Source organism: Trichechus manatus, unplaced genomic scaffold, assembly GCF_000243295.1.
Source record: "Trichechus manatus latirostris isolate Lorelei unplaced genomic scaffold, TriManLat1.0 scaffold00001, whole genome shotgun sequence".
Taxonomy (NCBI): Eukaryota; Metazoa; Chordata; class Mammalia; order Sirenia; family Trichechidae; genus Trichechus; species Trichechus manatus.
This window is the reverse complement of record NW_004443937.1, coordinates 16,036,541-16,062,269: the sequence shown is the minus strand read 5'-3', so window position 1 is coordinate 16,062,269 and position 25,729 is coordinate 16,036,541. Positions and strand designations below refer to the sequence as shown.

The 25,729-nt window shown below is 41.1% G+C and overlaps 1 protein-coding gene across 3 annotated transcripts in view; it reads left to right on the top strand.

Moving 5' to 3' along the window:
• The first annotated feature begins 1,133 nt into the window (after positions 1-1,133).
• Positions 1,134-25,729, top strand: part of CFAP92 (cilia and flagella associated protein 92 (putative)) — a 57,558-nt gene continuing 32,962 nt past the window's right edge. For 2 of the 3 annotated variants that reach the window (XM_023742993.1, XM_023742963.1), the window contains exons 1-4: positions 9,555-9,577; positions 10,631-10,755; positions 15,042-15,188; positions 18,717-18,901. In XM_023742993.1, coding sequence (XP_023598761.1) covers positions 9,555-9,577; positions 10,631-10,755; positions 15,042-15,188; positions 18,717-18,901 — 480 coding nt within the window. Of the gene's footprint in view, positions 1,396-5,654; positions 5,846-6,579; positions 6,794-8,425; positions 8,570-9,492; positions 9,578-10,630; positions 10,756-15,041; positions 15,197-18,716; positions 18,902-25,729 lie in introns of those variants that run through there. The other variant, XM_012554483.1, reaches the window with a different exon arrangement.

Sequence of the window (25,729 nt, the reverse complement as noted above, 5' to 3'; positions counted from 1 at the left end):
GACATAACTTTTTCTGAGCACTTGGTGGCGCAGTGGTGAAGCGTTTGTCTGGTAATCAGAAGAACCGCAGTTCGAATTCATCAGCCGCTCTTGGAAACTCCATGCGGCAGTTCTACTCTGTCCTGTAGGGTGGCTGTGAGTCGGAATGGACTTGACTGCAATGGTTTTTTTTCTTGGTTTTTGATCTGGGATCAGCGGCCTCCGGGGAAGCCCCGCCCCCAAAGGGGCCCCGCCCCTGCAGCCCGGCCCCAGCCTCAGTCAGCGTCTGTCTCCTAGCAACTGTCAAACAGTTTGGCTGCCGCTGTGGGCTAACAGTCCTTGGAGTCTCGCTGGGGCAGCTGTTTAGCAGGTGTAGGGAGCTGACAACGCATTCTGAGCCCGGGCCTGCCGCCCAGCACATCCGCTCGCAGGTACCACCGGGCCTTGGCGGTGATTGGGACTCTGACCCTGGCTACCTTGGCCATCCCAGCCCAGGCACCCGTTTCTTCATCCCGCGCAGAACGGGGTCTCATTTTTGAGCGTTAGCCCGAGGTTCTGCCTCCATAGACCCAGGGCTTGAGCCCTGAGCCCCAGCATTCAACACTTCTTGGTGTCTTGCCGCGGGGTGTCTCACCCTTCCTCGGCCTCATCAGGCTCTTGCATGTGCTCTCCCCTTCGCCTGGCTTGCCTTTCCCCAAATGGCAAACCCAAATTGTTCTTTGGCACAACTCCCAAGCATCCTGAGGCCTCCCTGGAGTGGAAGCTCGGGGGAGTGACCGCCCACGGCTGCGGTTCCCAGGGGCTTTGCTCACCTGGGTCAGGCATTCCTTAAGCACAAAGCTCTGATGGTCTGATCTGGGGTGGGGGAGGACAGAGAATCCGTCTGGAGAGAAGGGCTGCTCAGTGTAATGATTACTGCCATTCATCTTTCCCTGGGGTTTCTTCATCCATTCATTCTCTAAATGTATTGAGTACCAACTGTGTGCCAGCACCGGCCCAGGCCTGAACAGCACAGGGAAGGGAGTGGGAAGGGTTAGAGGAGAGGGGTGGGATCCCTGCAAAGGCAGGGCTCACCCCTGGGAGCAGAGAGTGGTGACAGCACGTGGCATTCTTTTCTCCCAGGCGAAGTGTGGCCGGGCAAGGCACCCTTTGGTATGGCGCTGCAAGCCTGGGAGCGGGGCGATGAGGACCAGGTGAACTCAGAGCCCATCCCCTCCATCGCCAGCTTCCACCAGTCTGCAAGAGAGTGTGATGTGGAGGAGTACCTGAAGGCCAACGGGGCCCAAGAGTCAGACACAGACCACCACTTCAGCAGCCTAGAGTCCTCAAATGAGCCTGCCAGTACCTTCAACTCCGACGTGCCTCAGGTTGTATCCTGCAAGTTCATCATCTCACTGGCCTTCTCAGCCAATGCTGGTAGGTGCTAGAGCAGAATCCAGCACTCTCTGCAAAAAGGGGGTACACGAATGACCTTTTCCCAGGAGTTTAGGGCACGTAAGCTCCTTGTCCTCCCTCTACCGCCTGGGGAGAGGGGTGGCAGATGGCCAGGAGCACCACCCTCAGAGGCCAGAAAAGAAGCAGGTGGAGTTACTCCTACTTTTTTTCACAGATGAAGAAACCACAGCAAAGTTAAGGCATTGGTTCCCATAATGGGTTGTACATCAACCAGTTACTTGTTTAAAATACTGATTCTCAGATCTGTTGAAGCTGAGTGTAAAGGGATATCAATTAGCTATTGCCACAAAAATGCTGTGTAACAAACCCAAAAAGCCCCCCAACTCAGTGACTTCAAAAAACAATCCTTTTTTTCTCCTGGCTTTGCAGGTCAGCTGCTCTGGGCTGGGCTCTGCTGGAAAGGCTGTGCTTGGCTTCATGTGTCTCTCATCCTCCTCCTGGACAAGTGGGCTAGCCCAGAGACGCTCTTCTTACGGAAAGCCAGATACACACAAGAGGGCAAGCCCAGTCACCCAAACACACTTCAAGTCTTTGGGCACATCCCACCCGCTAACATTTTATTGGCAAAGCTGGTCACATGATCAAACCTTAAATCAAGGGACAGAACAGAGAGAAGCACACTACCTCTTTTTTTTTTTTTAATAATTTATTTTTTTGGTTGTTGTTGAAAATATACATAGCAAAGTATATACCAGTTCATCAATTTATACACGTACAATTCAGTGACACTGATTACATTCTTCAAGTTGTGCGACCATTTTCACCCTTTTTTTCTCCCCTATTAACATAAACTCAAGCCCCCTAAACTCCTTATCCATCCTTCGAGTTGCTCTTGTCAGTTTGATCTCATATAGATAGTTTTTTAAAAGAGCATAGCGCTTAAGACAGACATTCTTTACTAATTAAACTATTTTTTGGTTTAAAGAAGACTTCAGGGAATATTTTTGGTTTAAAATTTAAAGATTATCTCAGGGCAATAGTTTCTGGGGTTCATCCAGCCTCAATGGTTCCAGAAAGTCTAGATTCTGTGAGAATTAGAAATTCTGTTCTGCATCTCCCCTACTTTGGATCAGGATTCTTCTATAGGATCTTTGATCAAAATGTCCAGTAATAGTAGCCAGGCACCATCCAGTTCTTCTGGTCTCATGGCAAAGGAGATAGCTGTTCATGGAGGCAATTAGCCACACATTCCATTTCCTCGTCCTGTTCCTGACTCTCCTTCTTCCTCTGTTGCTCCAGGTGAATAGAGATCAATTGTTCTACCTTGGATGGCTGCTTACAAGCTTTTAAGACCCCAGGCACTCGAAAAGATCTTGGAGGTAGAACAGAAGCACAAAACAGCATATTTGGCCAGTTAACTGGGATGTCTCATGAAACCATGACCGTAAACCTCCAAGCCAAGAAACCAAATCCCATGACATGTTTGGTTGTACATAGCAGCCTCAGCAGCTGCTTTTTTTTTCTAATGTGTATCACACGTTTACCAATTAGCACTCTGCCTCTTGATAGACCTTGCTTTTTTTTGTTTTCTTTTTTGTCTGCTTGAACTCTCCCGCAATGATGATTGAATTAAGCTCCTTGTTGTAGTTCTGTTGATTGTTGCTTCAGCTATTTTGCAGGTTATTTGATTAGGTGTATACCTGTTTAGATTTGCCATATCTTCTTGGTGAGCTGAACTTTTCATTATGTAGTGAGCTCCTCTATCAATAATTGACATTTTTATTAATAAATAAAATTATGATAACTATCTTGGATCTATTCATATCAAGGAAAATAGCCTGGAAAAAGACATCTGACAAATATCAACCAAAAGAAAATCGGTGCTTATTTGATCACTTTACCCCTCTATCTCTTGCAGCATCTCCTAGGCTTTTTTTCTTCTTTTGGTACTTTCTCCAAAGGCATTTTCAAAGTAGATCTTGTGCGGCAAAACTTTATGAGGCCTTGAATGCCTGAAAGTATTTTTTTAATGCCAAGGCCTTTGAATGACAGTTTAACTGGATATAAAATTCTACGTTCAATGCTTTTTTCTTTCAATACCTAAGTATTTATGGGTATGTGTATAAATGTTTATTTCTATAAATTGCCTTTATTTAAAAGAAGTGAGATCCTACATATTCTCTTCTACAACTTTCTTTTTTAAACAACTTGCTTTTTATTTGATGATATATCTTAGATACCTTAGAAGATATGAACACATACTTTTTTTTAAATTTTTTTTATAGCACTTCAGGTGAAGATTTACAGAACAAATAGTTTCTCATTAAACAGTCAGTACACATATTGCTTTATGACATTGGTTAACATGAACACATACTTTTTATTTTGTTGTTTTTTTTCGTTTTTAACATCTATATACTATTCAATTGCATGGCTCTACTCTAATCTATCCTGCCCCTTATTGATGGACGTTTAAGTTGTTTCCAAGTTTTCTCTGTTACAATTCTGTGATGGAAATTCTTATAAGTATAGTTTTGTGCATATCTGTGAGCACTTCTGTAGCCCGAATTTCAAGATGTGGAATGGCCGGGTTTAAGGTACGCGTTTAAAAATTTTTGGTAGATAGTATCAAATTGCCCTCCCACCGGGTCATAACAATTTGCTGTCCCATCAATAGAAAGTGAAAGGATCTGTTTGTCCACTTGTTGGCCCACCTTGGGTTGAAGCAGAACACAGACCATTGAAGAGCTGCAAACTTTCTGGTCAATGGTACCTTTTCAAGAAGTTCTGATGTCTGCCAAAAACTGGCAGGAGAAGCTTTATTCCAAATTCTGAACACGAACTAACTATTCTGAAGGCACAAAATTAATACAGAAGCAGCCTCCTCTATGTTAAAAACTTGAATTTTTAAAAACTATGGCTTTAAAGATAGTCATATTTTTGTAGAATGAAATTTGGATTAAATACTTACGGAGTGCCTAAAACATCTCCTTATGGTGTGAAAAGCCCTAACCTAGAAGATACAGTTAAGGAGCCCTGGTAGCTCAATGGCTAAAAGCTTGGCTGCTAACCAAGTGGTCAGCAGTTCGAATCCACCAGCTGCTCCTTGGAAACCCTATAGGGTCCGTTCTACTCTGTCCTATAGGGTCTCTATGAGTCGGAATTGACTCAACGGCAATGGGTAGAGGGTATAGTTTAAGCTCAAGGGCAGGCTGTCGAGGGTCCTTTGGCCCTGGCCTCTGGCTGAAGCCCCAGCCTCGCCTTCTGCATCCTATGCCCCAACCACCCCATATTGTGCAGCTTCCTCATTGAGGTTTGTGCTAGGCTGTTCCCTCTGCCTGGAATGCCTTCTCTAATCTGCCAGCTTTACTCCTACAAGACTGCTGAGGTCCCCATGGGAGGCCTCACTCCTTGTCCCCAGGCAGAGTTCATTCCTGTCTCCTCTGTTGTACTTCAGAACCTTGTTCACACTGCTCTCGTTATACAAATTGCATTGTATGTGACTACTTTTTTACCTGCTGTCTTAGTCATTTAGTTCTGTTATAACAGAAATACCACAAGAGGATAGCTTCAACAAAGAGAAATTTATTCTCTCACAGTCTAGTAGGTTACAAGTCCAAATTCAGGGCATCAGCTGCAGGGGAAGGCTTTCTCCGTTAGCTCTGGAGGAAGGTTTTTGTCATCAGTCTTCCCTTGTTCTGGGAGCTTCTCAGTGCAGGAACCTCAGGTCCAAAGGATGCGCTCTGCTCCCGGCACTGCTTTCTTGGTGGTATGAGGTCCCTCATATCTCTCTGCTGGATTCTCTCTTTTGTATCTCAAAAGAGATTGGCTTAAGACACGTAATCTTGTAGATCTCATCAATATAACTGCCACTAGTCCATCTTATTTCATCATAGTGATATGATTTACAACACATCGGGAAATCACATCAGATGACAAAATGGTAGACAATCATACAATACCGCGAATCATGACCTGGCCAAGTTGACAGATACTTTTGGGGGACACAATTCAATCCATGACACCTGCCCCTTACTCAGGACCAGGACTTAGTCACAGAGTCATGTACTCAAAGTTTCCACCTTAGGTGCCTGGCTTGCCTCACCCTAATCCAAGCCATGCTACTCTGCTGGCTAGGAGGAGGACTGAACCTGTCTATTATGCCCTAGGCCCAGTGAACACCGTGGGGGTATGCAGCCTCTGCCGGCATCGGAACTGTGGGGAAGGGTCTGTTTTTCCACATGAGGTTTAAACAAGACTCATTTAATCTGTCTTTTTAGGTCATAAAGGAAAATATCCAACTTTGATCGAAAAATACAGGAAACAGTCTAAGGCAGAAAAATCTGCTGTAAAGGTTCGCCGTTTCTACCACATCGAGTATTACCTTCTGCCTGATGATGTAGAGCCTAAAAAAGTTGACATGGTGTTGTTTCCAGCCGTGACCAAAGTGTTCTTGGAGTCAGGCATAAAGGTGTGTGTGTGCACATTCATGTGTGCATGTGTGCATGTGTGTTTAACCTTGTGTGTAGACTAATACTCGCTACCCAATGTGTGGTCCGTGGACCAGCAGCATCGGGGTCACCTGGGAGCTTGTTAGAAATGCAGACTCATAGCCCCACCCTGCACCTGCTGAATGACTTTGCATTGACCTAATACCAATTCACGGGACTTTTTATTTAGATATTTTTACCCAGTAATTTCTTAGGTGTTTCAAAAGCTTTGCAGCTCTTGAGATTTCTTTCTTTCTATATGTGTGTGTGTGTGCATGAGTGTGTAAGCGTGAGTATGCACATAACTGTGTGCATGTGTGTGTGAGTGCGTGTGTATGAGCGTGTATGAATGTATGTGTGTGTGTGTGTGTGTGTGTGTGTGTGAATGTGCCTGCTCATGCACGTACACACCTGTCAGTGGTTTAGCTCTGGGTCAGTGCTTAGAAGCATTTGGAGAGGACACTATTTGCAGGTGATTGCTCTGATTTTACTTTTTCCAAGGAGCCCAGGGGTCTGAAAGGGCCCAGCATATTATACCCCAGTTCCTGACCTGAGTTTGGAGCCAGGAGAGAGGAGACACAGCAGTGGGACTGATGGAGAGCCGGGCCGCGACTTCACTGCTGATGAGGTGTCAGCGGGAGTTATTTAGATCTGCAGATGACTGAGTCCTCCTATCTTTACCACAGTTAAAGTCTCTCAGTGTTGCTTTCCACAGACCGTGAAGCCGTGGCTTGAAGGTGACAAAATCTGGGTGTCATGGATCCAAACTTTTAACATCAGCGTGACAAAGGAATTATTAAAGAAAATAAATTTTCATAAAATAAACTTGAAGCTCTGGGATACGAAGGACAAAGTTTCGAGAAGAGCCAGGTATTATCGATTAAAGGCCCCTGTTTACTCGGAAGATATCGAATCTTTTGGTAAGCCAGGTGCTCAAGTTTTAGCTGAAATATTCCTAGAAGCTGTGTCTTCTCTCTAGCCACAGAATAAAAGCCAGCTCCCCTCATTTTTCTCATCTCATTTTTCACGGGACACTCACTGGTTTCTGTATCAGTGCCATCCCACCCCTCCTCCTGTGCGGGGGTTGGGAAGTGCCGCTGGGTGGAGCTGTAGCTTTGATGGGCCAGACATGTCTGCACATGTGGACATTAGGACTCCACCTCCACCCTCTCCACCTTTCGGGACTTCCTGTCCCAGGACCACTGACGTGGGCACCCACTACCACCTGTCTCCCTGGATGAGTATTGTGTGTTCATGGAAAAAAATTAGAGGATACCAAGTGTCTTAGTCACCTAGGGCTTCCTTGATGTTCCTTGGCTTGTAGACAATCCTCACATGGTATCTGTCTTCCCCTGTGTAGGTCTCTGTGTCTATTCTGGCCTTTTTATAACTCAGAAGTGATTAGGTTTAGGACCCACCCTACACTGGCATGACCTCTTTAACATAACAAAAAGAAAGCCCAATTTTCAAACAGGATCACATTTATAGGTACAGGGGTTAGGATTTCAATACCTATTTTGAGGGGACACAATTCAGTCCATAATATCAAGAAACAAAAAAGAAAACTTAAAAATCCCACCAGCCCAAGATAACCATGTTAACATTTTCATGTAGACCCTTCTAAGCTCTTACTTATGCAAATATTATATCAATGTCAGAAAGCCTCCTTTTTAACCCCATTTAAGGAGATAGTGGCAGAGGTGGAGAGGCCCAGGCTCTGAAGTCAGACAGCCTCATCTCTTTTTCCAAACATTTTATCTAACCTTCAAGACTGAATACAGTTTCAGCCCTTTCTTGTAGCTTTTGTTATCTCCATTCATTCATTCACCCTTCTGTTCATTCTTTATTCCACAAAGGTTTGGTTGCTGTCGTGTACACACAAGGCCCCGTTTTGATAGAAGTGAAAGTCATAGAAGGGTGTCCTCCCTAGCTAAGGACAGGAGCTCTGGATATAGTCCTGGTTTTTCTTTGGACCGGCTCTCTGACCATAGGAAAGTTATAGAAGTGCTAAATTCTTCATCTGTAAAATGCGGGAATTGGTAATAACGCCCTGTAAGTGTGATGATTAAATGGAACAACACATGTCAAGGGCTTAATGGCCTTATTTGGAAGAAACCTTTGCCAGTTGAGATCTGTGCTACTCCCAAACATCTGTGTGGTTATTCTTTTGAATGTCCTGGTATTTGGAGACAGCACCTTAGGCAAATGTTCAGGAGGGTCGGGATCTTACCTATCTTATCCATTGCTTTATCTTCAGCTCTAGGGGAGTGATTGTCACATAAACCCGCTGCCATGGAGTCAGTTCCAGCTCATAGCGACCCCATAGGACAGAGTAGAACTATTCCATAGGGTTTCCAAGGCTGTAATATTTACAGAAGCAGACTGCCACATCTTTCTCCTGCAAAGCAGCCGGTTGATTTGAATCGCCAACCTTTCGGTTAGCAGCCAAGGGCTTTAACAACTGCGCCATCAGGGCTCCTTGATTATCACATAGTAGGTACTCAATAAATATTTATGATTGATTGATTGAGTCAATGATCCTTTCTTTTCCTCCTTTCTAGAGGAAGTGAAACATTTGGTTTTAAATCAGAGAAGAATGTCTGAAAAGGGAATTTCTAAAACCAACATTATTAGAGAGGAGTGGAGCCAGGAGCATTTACCAGGAAAACAAGAAAAATCAGAAAAATACTCAAAGTCTTTTCAGGGTGAGTGAAGACAACGTTTGAGGATAAATTGAGTGCAGGACTATGGCAGGAAGAGTGAGTGGTGCCGCTAGTGTATATGTGCACTGGTGATCCTCCTATGTATGAGTTACTCTGCTGCTCATCCTGTGAGGCCAGCACTGCTTTCATTAAATGACTCACTTTTTTACAGTTGATCCTTTTTCTTTATGTTTGTTTTGCAATTTATAAAAACAAACAAACAAACCAAAAAAACAGTTTTCTAACTGTAGAAATTACATGCTTTTTAGAAAATTTAGTTTAAAAAAGTATGCAAAAACAGGGAAAATAATCTATAATTCCACGACCAGGAGCAATCATTGTAGCATTTTGGTTATCATATTTTGGCAAATTTCTTTGTTTTTTTTCTAGAATTTTTTTTTAATGTAGATGATGACTCTATCCTGGATACATAAAATTTTGTATTCTGAGATTTTTATTAACGTATTGTCATGTGCACTTTCCAATGTCCTTAAAAGCTTTCCAGAAACTTCATTTTTAGTGGCTACATAATATTTCATCTTCTGGTAATACTGTAATTTCCTTAACCATTTTCTATAGTTGGGAACTTCGGACTTTTGGAAGTGTTTTCAGTCTTTTCTAACATAAATAGTACGAAAGTGAATAATTTAACTGGTATAGACTTTTTTCTTCTTTTTTCTCTGTGAGGTATTATATAAGGAACTGGAGGCCTCCTCTTGACTCCATTCGTCTAAACAATCAAAACTGTATGTTTATTCTTTGACTCATTTATTATTAACAAACCATTTTACTGAATGCTTACTATGTGCCAGGCCTTCTGCTTGGAGACTTGTGTTACAAGAATGTGTAAGCTGCCCTCATTTCTTAGAGAACTAGTATGGAGCAAGAAAATGTTATTGGCAACATTTGTTAATAAATATTATCAGGTTCTTACCAAACAGAGCCTGAAACTTCTAAGAACAGCAAGGAAAATGAGAAGTCACTCAAAATGGATGATTGTGCCACAGTTCGGTAAGGATGGATCCATGTTATTTTGGGGAGTGGGGGTGGAGCCACTACAGACTTCCACCAAGAAGCATGTAGATTTTTTTAATAACTCCATTTAAATTGGAGTTCACATAATCCAGGTGAAATTAAAGGAACAGGGAAAGGGATTCTGGTGCTTTGAGCACATGTTGTACATTAGCCACTATGCTTTCTGCACATATTATTTTATCTCATTTAAACCTTAATGATCACTCTGTGAGGTAGTATTAATATCTCCATTTTCTACACCAGGTGACTTAGTGGTTAAGTGATTCGCACAGTCATAAAACCAGAATTCGTGGTAGACTTAGGATTCCAACCCACACCTTCAGACTCCAGAGTCTACAGCCTTTCTTGCTGTGAGTGCAGTTACTCTGGTAGCCTAAGAAGTGTCTGCAGAAGGCAGTTACTCGGATGCTGTGGGGAACAACGGAAGAATAGACGCCCAGCTGGTGATTTTGGGAGAACAAAGAGAACATGTTATTAAAAAAAAAGAAACCTTGATTTTTGTTATTGTTTTGCATTGAATTTATTATTAATTTGGGAAGAACTGACATTTTTACGTTGTTATTTCATCCATGATCATAGTATATCTTTTTGCTTAATTTAGATCTTCCTTTATGTCCTTTTATAGAATTTTTTTTTTCTTCCTATACATATTGTTACTGTAAGTGAATTCCTAGGTATTTTATAGTTTTGGTTGCTTTTATAAAAATATGATATTTTCCATTATATATTCTATTGGTAGAACTTTGATAGTGTAAATGTGGTCTGTGGACCAATAGCATCAGCATCACTGGGGAGCTTATCAGATATACAGAATCTCAGGCCTTGACCCAGACCCACTGAACCACCATCTGCATTTTATTTACTGAGATCCTCAGGTGATTCATATACATATTGAAATTTGAGACTCATTTGGTTAGAAGAATGCAATGTCATTGTTTTATCTGCTCACATTTAATTCAGTAAATAGATTCTCAGAGCTGGTCTCTGATTTTTTTCACTTTCAGTTATCTTTTCCTTTGAATTTTCTAGGTGGAATATTTCAAGAGGACTAATTGTTTCTTTAGGAGGAATAACCATGTCAGAGATCAAGGAATTAATTGAGAGATCATCGTTTGGCAGCTTAACAAGCATGTTAGACAGGAAAAAGTCTCAAAGTAAGTCAGGATGAGATTTTGGAATTTTATAATATAACTGGATTTGGAAGAATTATGACATATGCACATTTCAAGTTTAGGGTACTTGAACAAGATTCTTTGATATGTACCAAACATTGCTCAAAAATAAAAGAGTACTGTACACACTTTCTCTTATCCATCTCATCCCATCCAACATTATCCATCCATCCTTACCATCCATCTATCCATCTTCACCATCCATTCATCTGTCTCCACCATCCATCCATCCCCAAAATCCATCCATCCACCCATCCCTACCATCCATCCATCCTCACCATCCACCCATCCTTGCCATCCATCCAGTCCCACGACCATCCATCCACTTATCTATTCACCCATCCTCACCATCCATTCATTCCTACCATCCATCCATCCATCCACCCACCATCCCCACCATCCACCCATCCCTGCCATCTATTCATCCCTGTCATCCACCCATCCCTGTTATTTATCCACCTATCCATACCCACAATCCATCTATCCACTTATTCATCCACCCATACCCACCATCCATTCATCCCTACCATCCATCCATCCACCCACCATCCCCACCATCCACCCATCCCTGCCACCCATCCATCCCACCATCCACCCATCCCTGCCATCTACTCATCCCTACCATCTATCCATCCCCATCATCCACCCATCCCCACCATCTATTCATCTCTACCATTCATCATCCATCCACCCACCCACCATCCCCATCATCTACCCATCCCTGGCATCCATCCATCCCTACCATTCATCCATCCCTACCATTCATCCATCCCCACCATCCATCCATCCATCCATCCACCCATCCACACATCACCATCATTCACTCATTCCTGCCATCCACCCATCCCCACCATCCATCCATCCTTGCCATGCATCCATTTCCACTATCCATCCCCACCATTCATTCATCCCCACCATTCATTCATCCCCACCATCCATACATCCCCACCATCCACCCATCCCCACCATCTACCCATCCTCACCATCCATACATCCCTGCCATCCACCCATCCTTGCCATTCATCCACTCATCCATCCCCACCATTCATCCATTTTTACCATCCATCCACCCAGCCACAATCCATCCCCACCATCCAACCATCCCCACCATAATCCATGCTTACCACCCATCCATCTTTCCACCCACCCATCCTTCCACCCACCCATCCCTACCATCCATTTGTCCATCCACCCATCCATCCCCACCATCCAACCATCCCCATCATAATCCATCCCCACCATCCATCCATCCATCTACCCATCCATCTATCCCTACCATCCATTTATCCCCACCATCCATTCATCTCTCTCATTTATCTGTCCTCTTGAATGATAAGAAGCTATTTGCCAGATGGAATGAGGGAAACAGCATCCCAAGCAGGGAACCCTCATGCAGAAGCATGTACTTTTAGTCACAGACTGACAAAAGACAAGAATTCTCAGAAGCCACTAAGTCTACTTCCTCACCAGTTTTTCAGCCAGCAGTTGGATGTCCAGTATGAAATGGAAAATTCTAGAGCCGGTGCACTTGCTGCCCTCTCAGATGGCCCATTTCATGTTTGTTCAGTTGTAACTGCTACAACTCACTTTCTTTTAATCAATTAATCTGTTTTTCCTGACAATGATCTGATTGTAGTTCAACAATCTGAGACTGGGTGTTGAAGATACAGTTGAATAAAACTAGTTCCTATTTTTAAGGCCCTTAAAAACTAGTCCACACTTTCATATCTGAACACCTTTCAACTCCTTCTAAGTTTTCTCCTTTCCAGGTTAAACAGCCTCATTCTTTTTAATGTTCTTTAAGCATTTTCATGAGTTTTTCAAACCACTCCTTTTATTTTGAATTATTTTAAACATAGAAAAGTTCACAGAAAAATATAACAATAATGTACTCATCATTCAGATTTACAGCATTTATTGCCATATTTCCTTCATTTCTTTCTTTTTCCTTTTATTTCAGAAATAAAAGGTTACAGATATAGTTCAAGTTCTTCTTGTGTCCTGTCCTTTTTGAGAAGCATGCTCTGCCCTGACATAGAAATTGGTGTGATCCTTTCCCCCTTCCTTTTCTCTCTCTCACATACACTTTTAGAGTTACAGAAATGACTTCAGATTGTATGTCTATTCCTGCAGCTTGCTTCTTACATTCAACTTTATTTCTGAGATTTACAGTGTCAATAATGCAAATCCAGCTTCTTCACTGTAATGTCTGTAGACATTAGATGGATGTACCACTCTTCTTCCATTTCATCCCCTGTTGAGGAACACTTGCATTCTCTCCAATATTTCACTCTCACAAGCAATGCTGAACTGAGCATCTTTGCTTATGTCTCCATGTGATCGTGTGTGCAAGTCTAGGGCATTTATCTGGTGGAATTCCTGGGGCACAGGAAATGTGCCTCCTCGATACCATCGCTAGATGCAGCCATCTAGCTAAATAGGCACTCTCCAGTAAATATGTACTCTCTAGGTCATACCTATTTACCCTCTGTCTTAGTTATCTAGTGTGGCTATAACAGAAATACCACAAGAGGATGGCTTTAACAAAGAAAAATTTTCTTCTCTCATAGTCTTGGAGACTAGAAGTCTGAATTCAGGGTGCTAGCTCCAAGGGAAGGCTTTCTCTGTCAGTCAGCTCTCGGGGAAGGTCTTTGTCATCAATCACCCCCTGCTCTAGGAGCTTCTTAGCTCAGGGACCCCAGGTCCAAAGAACGTGCTATTCTCCTGGCTTTTGTTTCTTGGTAGTATGAGGTCCCCATGTCTCTCTGCTTGCTTCTTTCTTTTATATCTCAAAAAAGATTGATTTAAGACAAAACCTAATCTTGTAGATTGAGTCCCGCCTCATTAACATAACTGCCCCTAATCCCACCTCATTAACATCATAGAGGTAGGATTTACAACACGTAGGAAAATCACATCAGATGACAAAATGTTGGACAATCACACAATACTGGGAGACATGGACTAGCCAAGTTGACACACATTTTTGGGGGACACAATTCAATCCATAACGCCCTCCTACCAGCAGCATCTGAAAACTCCCCCTTCTCCATGTGGCCACCCATGCTTTGTGTGGTCAGTTATTTCATTCCTGATTCCTGATGAGGTTGGATAGTGTTTCATAAGCTTATTTGATCAGACAGATTTCCTTTTACGTTATTTGCCTACATGTTTCTTTGCTTATTTTTCTATTGGTTTTTAAAATTTTTCTTATTGATCTATACGTTTTGTTTTTACATCTTCTGGGTAATTATGCTATGTCAGTTGTGTGCATTGCAAACATCCCAGACTGGGATCTATATCTTCTTACCTTACTTATGGCACCTTGTCTTGTACACCAGTTATTTAACTATTCCTTTCTAGGTTGCAGTTTTGGTGATGTTTAAGAAATCCTTCCTCATTAAGATGTCAGTATAGTCTCCTCTGTATTCTTCTAATGATTTCGAAGTTTTTGCTTTCCATCTTTAGTCTGCAATTAGTTTTGCATATAGTGTGAGGTAGCCTAATAATTTCATTTGTTTCCAAATGGATAGTCCGTATAATGTGTTGACTGGTCAATGCTTTCCACTGATTTTAAATGCCACCACTGCCATATATTAAGTTCCTTTATGTATGTGGATCTGTTTCTGGGCTTTCTTGTCTGTTCCTCTGGTGTTTATGCCACTGAATCAATAGCTCATGGTTTTAAATACCATAGATTTTTAAGTCTTATCTCCTTTTTCTTCTTGATATGAACTTGGCACTGAACTAAGCATTTTATGTACCTTTGCTCATTTACTCTCCTCAACACCCTGGAAGGCAGGTGCTATTGCCCTTGTTTGACAGAGGAGGTAACCGAGGCTCAAAATGGTTAAGGTTCTTTCCCAGGGTCACACAGTAGAAGGGTTAGAGCTAGTTCTGGAACTCTGGCTGTTCAATTCCAAAGCCCAAACCTTAATCATACACTGGCTAAGAACTACTCAGAGGAGAACTTTCAGCACCTTGTGGTATTGTTGTCATAGTGGCAACCTTAGTTCCCTCTGCCCACATTCTTGGGTACCAGCAGGGCTGGGGTGTTCAGGACACCCCTGCATCCACCTGAGAACTAGTCTGCTCTGGACATTTGGCACCTCTTCTTGTTGCTAGGAAGGGGCAGCAGTTCAAAGAGCAGCCTCGCCTGTGAAAGTTTATGGAAGCCCCTTTCCTCATCTCTACAGCATGTACACATCCTGTGTGCCAGCTAGGAGAAGAGGTCCTCCCAACATTTCTTTCCTTCTCTGATTTCACAGTTAAAGGGAAAGATTCCGACATGAAAAAGAAAATCCAGAGGAGAGGGAAGCTATTGCGAATAGAAGAGGAAACCGATTCCAAGCTGGGGGGCCACTGGAAGCAAAACGTCTTCTCCATCCAGCTGCCAATGATGCCGCTCCTTGCTGGTAGCTAACCCCAATGCCCAGCAATACTGTTGTCTTGTCACAGGAGGCCAGGTGTCCATAAATGGGATGCTCACAGTGACTGAGCCCCTGTTCTGCGTCGCTTTATTTCATCCTCACAGTAACCTCAGGGCAGTGGAGGGAGGGGGAGTATAATTGTCTCTATTTTACATAGGAAGAAACGGAGGCACAGAGAGGTTTTAAATAAACTGTACAAGATCACACGACTAGTAAGTATGAAGCCAGGATGGGAACCCAGGTCTGTCTGATTCCAAGGTCCAAATAAACCTCTGAGAAAAACAAATATTGTAATTTTGTTTGCTAAATAAGATGCTGATTTTTATAAACATTTACTACAGATTTTTATAAAGACCTATAGTAAAGGGATTGAGGAAAGGGAACCAGTTTTTACCGAGCATCTGTTAGGTACCAGGCACCTTACCTATGTCACATAATTTACCTCTTATCAAATTCTGATCTTCCCAATAAACTTTCAGTGATGGGGGGGCGGGGACGGGGACAGGGAGTAATCACTGCCATCATTTTGTCAGTGAGGAAACAAAAACTCAGAGAAGTTAAGTAACTTGCCCAAAGCCACACAGCTCAGTGCCAGAACAGAAGTTTGATTCTTTTGCTTTATAAAATCTGTCACAATTTATAAACTAGGTTTTCTACATTTTGGTAAATAATAAATAGATATTTATTATATCCATATATTTTGATGATGGAGAGCTTAGGATATGTTTTGAGTAACATTATGTGACTGTTTTAAAAAAGGGTAAGATTTAAGAAAAAAAAACTTTTGTTTTTAGAGAAAATCCTTTCAAGCTTATTCCGTTTTTTGACCTTCAGGTTGAATGTGTGCCCTCTACTGGCCATTCTGCAGAACCATAGGCTTTTGTCTTTTCTGAAATGCAAACAAGCTTTTGTAGACACGGAGGCCAAACTCCATAGAGTCAACAGTGTCGTGTTCAGTTCCACTGCGGTGGGGAAATCATAATCCTCACAAGCTCTTGGGTTGATATCAATACATTTTGAAGAAACACTATTAACTTTTTAGTTTTCATTTTTAAATAGATTTTTTAAAATCGGCTTTCACCTAAAGTTGGTCCTTTTTGAATGCCTTAACTTTCTCGTAGCATTGAGTCTCTTCTAGAGAAGTGACTGTGCCGCTGTGAGTACATTTTCACAGGGATCTCTGCTCATTCATATGCTGTGCTCCACAAGTACCAGGCTCCCACACAGCTGTTGCATGCATTGCTTTGAGCAAAAGTCTTTGGTAAGATGGCTCCTTGGTCCTTGAGTCCCGGAGAAGAATTGGTGGTCCTTTGGTGGGTGAGGTCTGTGTGACCTGCCCACTGTGGGTCTGGGCTGACTTTGCTTCTCAATTTTGCTGCGAGAGTAAGGAGAATCAAATTGTCTCAGCCTGCCTTGCGTGACTGTTCCCAGCGGGGTGAAACCAATGGTGTCCGGCCTCCCTTCTACTTTAACCCGTGCTGTACTGGCTTGCAATGTGGCAGTTAGTGCAAGAGCTTTGGTGACAGCCAGTCTTTGAATCTTGGCTCAGACACTTACCAGCAAGTTCCCTGATTTCTCTAGGTCTCAGTTTTCTCATCTGTAAAATGGGGGTGATAATTTCCACCTCAGAGGGTTGTTGTAAGGATCATATGAGATAATGTATGTAGACTGCTTAGCACAGAACCTTGCACACAGTAAGACTCAAGAGGTGACCGGTGTGGAGGTGGAAACTGCTTCTGCCAGGACATTTGGGTGGGTGAGATGCAGAGGACTGGGCCTCTAACCAGGAAAACAAAGATAAATCACCTCCCTTATACTGTACCCGTTACCGTTGAGTCAATTCCGACTCATAGTGACCGTATAGGACAGAGTAGAACTGCCCCATAGGGTTTCCAAGGAGTGGCTGGTGGATTCGAACTGCTGACCTTTTGGTTAGCAGCCATAGCTCTCAACCACTGCGCCATCTTATACTGTAGACATAGTTTATTGTCATAAACCAAAAGCGACCTCAGCGTAGCAGGCCAATTGTATGTTCATTCTTGCCATAAAATTCCAGCATCAGTTATCTATTCTAAAACCAGAATAATTGTTTTTGGTAATCATCTTCAGTTTCAAATTAGGCCATAGATCTTTTATACCTTAGTAGTAGTTGACCAGTAACCCAATAAGATTCTAGTTAGATTCTGTGTTTGGAGTGCCTCTTATTTTGAAAGGAGGTAGTATTGCATAGCAGAGGGGCAAGCTTGGCCAAGCAGGATTGGTTTGGATCCTGGTTCCACAGCTTATTAGCCAAGAGGCCTTGGGTGATTATTTAATATCTCTGAGCTTCAGTATCTCCATTTGTAAAGCACAGATGATAGCAACATCACAGGGCTGTTCTGAGGATTGGATAACACTAGCTCGTGGTAAGGTCTGGCAATTGTAGGTGTAGTGCCCGTTCCCTCCCACCTTTTCCCTTACTCTGCAAACAAACCAAAAACCTGTTACCATCCAGTAGATTACAACTCATAGCAACCCTATAAGACAGAGTAGAACTGCCCCATAGGGTTTCCTAGGCTGTAATCTTTACAGAAGAAGACTGCCACATCTTTCTCCCGCTTCCCCGGAACAGGGGATCTCAATCCAGTGATTTTGCTCCCACGGAACATTCGGCAATGTATGGAGACATTTTTAGTTGTCACAACCGGGGGAGGAGGGTGCTACTGAGTAGAAGAGAGGGATGCTGCTAAAAATCCCACAAAGCCCAGGACAGTCCGCACAACAGAATTATCTGCTCCCAAATGTCCACAATGTCAAGGCTGAGAACCCTGCTCTAGAGTTATGGCTGCCATCTCTCTGAATTTCCCCATGATCTGAGCACGTGTTTGCATTGGGGATTTCTTCTAACATGAGCAGTCTTTGATATGAAAAGGCTTACAAAGTTATAAAAGGAAAATCACAATTAGCTATGGCTTTAATGAGGTGGTTTTGTTGAAGAGAGTGAGAGCAGTGAGTTTGCCCTGGAACAGCACCCTGCTCCACGCTCCTGGCCTGCCCAGATGTCCGTGGCACGCCCTAGGCCATTACTTGTTTTGGAAGTAACTCCACTTTCTGAGTGTGAGTGACTTGGCTTTTATGCGCTCTGGAAACATATTTACAAGCATTCTGAGAGGAATAGAACTGATCTTTTTGAGTATCTGCTAGGCAGTGTCCCTGACACCATCCCATAAAAAATCTCTCTTAATCCTCTAAACTCTGAGAAAGGTGATATCTATGTCCACTTTGCAGATGAGCTGGAATCGACTTGATGGCAATGGGTTTTTTAAATAGAACTTATGGGACCTCAGTTTGAAAAACACTGGTGTATAGCATGCTGTCTCTAGACTTTTCCCAATTCATCTTTTTTTTTTTTTTAAGTTTTCCTCTTTTTGTTGTAATTTTATCATTGGCCCTTCTCAGGTTACTTGATCCTTCGGTGCCTGTCTTGGGGCTGTCACAAGTTAAGGTCTAATGCTGTGTATATTTCTCCCACAGGATGGCAAACTGTTGTCAGTCGTGGTAATGAGAAGACTGCCAGTATTTTAGATTGTTTTTTGACTTTACAAACAGAAGTACCTATCATGAATGAGGAGCAAAGGCAGGAATTAAACCCCCTGATCATAAAGATCAACTGTGCTTCCTGCCTTCCATCACAACCTGTGCCCATTCATGAACTAGAGGTAAGAATGAGCCAGAGGAGTTAAGAGTTCCTCTTCCCAGCCAACTGCTCACTACACATCATCTCTAATCCTCCCAATGGCCCTATATGGGAAGTGCGATTATCATCACTATTTTACCACTTAGAATCTCATAGCAAGTTGTGAAAGAGATTCCTAGGATTAGAAGCTACCAACTCCAAGGTCTCTACACTACACCACATGTGCTCTTCAAATGGAAGTGGCCATCCTCCCTTCAAAAGGAGCCCCCAGGCTTCCTTGTTATAGCAGCAGCACTCACGTAGATGTTCACTCATTTTGAACCAACCAGTTTCAGCACTTACGTTTATCTTAGGGATTCTCTTTTCCTTCTTTCAGTTGGATTCATGTCTCCTGGATTCTATGTCGTCTTCTTGCTTTTTTTGCTCTCAGTTTTGCTGGAGGACATCTCTAGTAGCTTCTTGAGAAAAGACTGATGGCAGATAATTTTTCTGAGATAATGTATGTCTGAAAACAGCTTTATTCTGCCCTCACACTTGATTGATAATTTGGCTGGGTATAGAATTCTAGGTTAAAAATCATTTTCCTTCAGAGTTTTGAAGGCATTATTCCATCACCATTTTATGTTCTGTGTTTCTATTGAGAAGTCCAAAGCATTCTCATCCCTGAACCTTCTCTCAAACCTTGTAGAATCTTCATTTTGTCTTTGGAAACTGCTTAATGACATATCCAAAGCTTAATGAGGTATATCCAGACCTTAATGAGGTATAGATATATTTCTATTTAATATATGTATATGAAATAATTATAGAATCATAGGAAGTTGCAAGGATAGTACACAGAGGTCCCATGTACCCTTCACACAGTTTCCCTCAGTGGTTACATCTTACATAACTACAGTACAATATCAAAACCAGAAAATTTACATTGGTACATGTGTGTATAGTTCTATGCCATTTTGTCACATGTGTAGATTCATGTAACTATCACTGCAATCAAGTTACAGAAGTATTCCATCACCACATATCCTTTTATAGTCCCACCATTCCTAACTACTGATAATCACTAATTTATTCTCCATCTTTATAGTTTTGTCAATTTGAGAATGTTATATAAATGGAGACATCCAGTATTTGACATTTGGAGACTTGCCTCACCATAATGCCCTTGCATAAAGTTGAATCATGTTTCTTTATTCATTCTGCCAATTTTTGTCTTTTAGCTGTGTATTTAGACCATTTACATTTAATATAATTATTGGTATGTTATGGCTTAAATCTGTCATTTTTTTTTTCTGTGTGTTCCCTCTGTTTTTTTGTTTCTCTTTTCCTTTTTCCTGCATTCCTGTGGGTTACTTGAACAAATTGTAGAATACCATTTTGACTTACCTATAGTATTTTAAAGCACATCTCTTTGCGTAGGTTTTTAGTGGTTGCTCTAGTTATTATAGTATGGATACATAATTTATAAAGCTCTACTGGTTTTGACATTTTACCAGTCAGAATGAAGTGTAGAAACCTTACCTTCTTTTAAATTTCTTTACCCTCCCTCGTTTATAATTGTCTTAGATACTTCCTCTACATATACTGAAAACACATCGATGTTATATTTTTGCTTCAACTGTCAAACATAACTTAGAAAACTCAAGAGGAAAAGGAAAGTGTATTGTATTTACCCATAATTTTTCTGTTTCCATTGTTCTTTCTTCCTTTCTTATGTTCTAAGATTTTTTATCATTTCCTTTCTGTTTCAAGAACTTCCTTTAGCCATTTTTATAGGGTAGATTAGTTTTCCCTTGCCAGAGAATGTCTTTATTTCTCCTTCATTCCTGGCCTCCATTGACACTGTGGGGAGGAGGGAGGCTTGTTACCACTGGGCAAGGATGAAAGTCCTAGCTTCCCACTTGCTCTTTTCTGATACCATCCTAGTGAGGGGTGTAGGAAGGGGCACGTTGTTACAGCCAGACAAGGGTGGAAATCCAGGCTCCCAGTTTGGCCTTTGCTTAAGGGGATGAGGATAGGGTTGTGTTTTTTCCATGATGTTTGTCTATGGTAGGGCGGTTATTTGTTTAAAAGTTTTCTGTCTTGCTAGATTGTCCCTTTATTGGTTCTTTGTTTGGAGAGAGCTGGCTTTTCTTGAGACTTTTTCTGCCTGCTCCCATTTGCATTTACGGATTTCTGGCTTCTCCAATACACAGCCCAAACAAAAATCAGAAAGAACTCACCATATCTTGTTCCTTGGGTACTACAACCACTAGCCTTCTTCTCTCCAACTTTAAGTCTTCTTATGTTTGTTTTATATATAATGTCCAGGGTTTTTAGCTGTACTTAGCAGGAGAAATAGGGAGAAGTGTGTCTATTCTATCTTGGCCCAGGACAGGAAGACTGTAGATATATTTTATCCATCAATCTAGAGCAATCAGTGGGCTTTTTCAAACTTATGTCCTTCAGTTCTGGGAAATTGTCTTGAATTACTTATTTCCTCCTTTTTTTCTCTCTTTGGAACTCCCGTTATTTAGATGTTGAATCCTCTGGATTGGCCTTCTAATTGTTTTTGTTACTTTTTCTTCCCTGAGTGTTTATTTTTATTCCAGGTGTGCAGAAAAGAGTTAATATAGCAGGCCTGAGACTACTATCCTTAAGAAGTTCGCTTGCAAGGTTGGTCTTTGACTGGCATCTGGGAATTTGCATTTCAGGAGAGTTCCAACCATTCCCTGATAAGAGTGGCTCACTGTGCTTAATGTGTTTATGCAAAAAAATATTGTTTATGCTGAAAACCCGTTTTCCTTCTGGAGTCTGGAATCTTGATACACGCTAGGCAGAGGATACCTACATGACCAACCTCCAATGAACACCTTGGGCCATTTCATCTAGATTATCTAATTTTTTTGTGTTCAATTGTTCATAGTATTCTCTTAGAATTCTTTTTATTTCTGTGGGATTGGTAGTAATGTCCCCAGTTTCATTTCTTATTTTAATTATTCTCTCTTTTTATTTTTTCTTGTCAGTCTGGCTAAAGGTTTGTCTATTTTATTGATCTTTTTGAAGAACCAACTTCTGATTTTGTTGATTTTCTCTATTCTCTAGTTCATTTCTCTCTGCTCTAATCTTTATTATTTCCTTCCTTCTGGTGTCTCTGGGCTTAATTTATTTGTTCTTTTTCTAGTTCCTCAAAGTGTAAAATTAGGTTATTGATTTAAGATCTTCCTTTTTAATGTATGCATTTATAGCTATAAATTTTCCCTCTGAGCTCTGCTTTTGCTGCATCCCATAAGTTTTGGTATGTTGTGTTTTCATTTTCATTTGTCTCTAAGTATATTCTAATTTCCCTTGTGATTTCTTCTTTGATTCATTGGATGTTTAATAGTGCATTATTCAATTTCCACATGTTTGTGAAATTTCCAGTCTTCCTTCTGTTATTGATTTTTACTTTCATTCCATTGTGGTTGGAGAGATACTTTCTATGATTTTGTTCTTTTAAAGTATATTGAGACTTGTTTTGTGATCTAACATCTAGTCTATCCTGCAGAATGATCCATGTGCACTGGAGAATAATGTGTATTCTGCTGTTGTCGGGTGGAGTGCTCTATATATGTTTACTAGGTTTAGTTGATTTGTAGCGTTGTTCAAGTCCTCTATTTCCTTATTTATCTTCTATGTAAATGCTTTATCTATTATTGATGGTGTATTGGTCTCCAACTATTATTGTAGAACTGTCTATTTCTCCCTTCAATTCTGTCAATGTTTGCTTCCTATATTTTTTGGTTTTTATTTGGTGTGTACATATTTACAGTTTTTATATCTTGATGTATTGATGCTTTTATCATTATATAATGTTCTTCTTTGTCTCTTGTAACAGATATTGACTTAAGTCTGATATTAATATAGCCACCTCTACTCTCTTTGACTACTATTTGCATGGAATATTTTTTCTATCCTTCCACCTTCAACCTACCAGAGTTGTTGGATCTAAAATGGGTCTCTTGTAGATAGCACATAGTTGGAAGGGAATCCAAATGGTGCACTATCAAAAAATCAATTAAACATATCCCCCAGTACTACCTACTTTTAGGTTTAGTTGATTTTTGTGGTGAACTATTTTGATTCCTTTCTCATTTCCTTTTGTGCATATATATTTTTTAATATTTTTTGTGATTACCATGGGGATCACATTTAACGTTCTAAATTTATAACAACGTAGTTTAAATGAATACCAACTCAACTTCAATAACATAGAAAAACTGTTCCTATACTGCTCCTCCCCACAAATTACAACTTTAAACATTATGTGCCCAATAACATAAGTTTATAATGATTTTATATGAATTTGTATTTTAAATCATGTAGGACATAATAAATAGAGTTACAAACCAAAAACAGCATAAAAGTGGCCTTTATATTTATCCATGAAATTACCTTTACTGGAGATCTTTTTTACTTCATACAGCTTCAAGATACTGTTTAGTATCCCTTTTTTTTCAACCTGAAGAACTCCCTTTAGCATTTCTTGCAGGGCAGGTCTAGTGGTAATGAACTCCTCAGTTTTTGTTTATCTGGGAATGTCTTAATTTTGCTCTCATTTTTGAAGGACAGTTTTGCTGAATATAGAATTCTTTCAGCATTTTAAATATGTCACCCTGCTGCCTTCTGGCCTCCATGATTTCTGAGGAGAAATTGCTATTTAATTGAGGTTTCTTTGTATGTGACAATTCGCTTCTCTCTTGCTGCTTTCAAGATTTTCTATCTTTGGTTTTCAAGAGTTTGATTATAATGTATCTCAGTGTGGATATCTGGGTTTATCTTACTTGGAGTTTGTTAAGCTTCCTGGATGTGTAGACTTGTGTTTTTCACCAGATTTGGGAAGTATTCAGCCATTATTTCTTCAAATATTCTTTCTACCCCTTCTTCTCCTTCTGGGATCCCCATAATATGTATGTTGGTCCACTTGATGGTGTCCCACAAGTCCTGTAGGTTCTTTTCACATTTTTAAATTCTTTTTCCTTTTTGCTCTTCAGATTCAGTATTTCAATTGTCCTGTCTTCAAGGTCATTGATTCTTTTTTCTGCCAGCTCAAATCTTCTGTTGAATTCTTCCAATGAATTTTTCATTTCAGCTATTGTACTTTTCAGCTCCCATGTTTCTGTTTGATTCCTTTTCAAACTCTTATCTCTTTACTGATATTGTCATTTGTTCCAGTATTGTTTTCTGGATTTTCTTTAGTTCATTGTTCTTCTTTTCTTTAGCTCTTGAGCATATTTAATACCATTGTTTTAAAGTCTTTGTCAAGTAATTCCATTATCTGGGGTTTCATGAGGATAGTTTTTGTCACTTTATTTTGTTCTTTTAAGTGGGTCATCCTTTCTTGATTCTTTTTATTTTTATTTTTTTCTCATTCAAAAATTTATACACATACTCTTTTGGGACATTGGTTGCAATCCCCACAATGTGACAGTACACTCCCCCTTTCCCCCCTGGGTTCCCTGTGTCCATCCAACCAGTTCCTGTCCCTTTCTGCCTTCTCATCCTTCTTTTCTACAGGAGCTGCCCATTTGGTCTCGTATATTTGATTGACCTAAGAAGCATGTTCCTCATGTGTTCTTCTTTCTTTTTTGTTGAAACCAGGACATTTGAATATTATAATGTGGTAGCTTTGAAAATCATATTCTTCCCCTTCTCTAGGTTTTGCTTTTTTTTTTTTTCTAAATGATTGTTGAAGGCTGTAGCAGTCCATTTGTTTAGTGACTTTCCCTAACTATTTTTGCAAAGACTGCCTTTCTGGACATGTGTGTACACTGGAGATTCTATTTCTTAGCTTGAGTTCAGGTAATGTTTTGACAAAGATTTCCTCAAATGCCAGAGGCAGGGGAAAAAAACCCACAAAAAAAAACGAAACAAAATGGTACTAAAAACCTCTCCCAGTATTTGCGAATTGGCTCTGTGCTGGGGCTCTCATTCAACACTTAGCCAGGATTGAAATGAGCCTAGGGATCCCCAAGGTAAAAGCATTGGGTCTTCTCAGGTAATTTCTGTACATGCATCTTACCCTGGGCATGCATGGGGCCTTCTCAATTCCCCCGTATTCACAGTGTTTTTGAAAGTCTTAATTTCCAAAAGGAACTCTCTCCCTAGCCTCTTTTTCAGCCTACTGTATATCTTTATGGCACTCTTTAGCCCCTGGCTACTGGCAGTCATAGCCCTAGGTCACTGTCTGCTACCCCTCATCCCTGTGCCAATTCTGAGACAAGCCAAATCAAGATGAGCACCTGTCTTCAGTCCTTTAGGCCACTCCCAGACAAGTTATAATAGACACATGCAGTAATTTACTTATAAAGTCCACTCTGCTCTGCCTAGAGCCAAAGACTAGGCTCCCTTTCTGAGAATGTAGGTCATAGCCACTGCTTTAAGACAGTCACACTGACCCAGGGAGGGTGTGGGTAGAAAACCAAAACTTTCCTACCATTTATATACTGCCTTTTTCTTCTTGATTCAGTGTTCACTTATTGCTGTAACTCTTTGACTAGTTTCCAGAGTTCTGACAGTGTTTTTTTTTTTTTTTTTTTTTTTACTTTAGATGAAGGTTTACAGAACAAATAGTTTCTCATTAAACAGTTAGTACACATATTGTTTTATGACAATAACAACCCCACGACATGTCAACCCTCTTACTTCTCAACCTTGGGTTCCCTATCACCAGCTTTCCTGTCCCCTCCTGCCTTCTAGTCCTTGTCCCTGGACTGTTGTGCCCCATTAGTCTCATTTTGTTTTATGGGGCTGTCTAATCTTTGGCTGAAGCGTGAACATCAGGAGTGACCTCATTACTAAGGGTGTAGGGGGGCCATACTCTCGGGGTTTC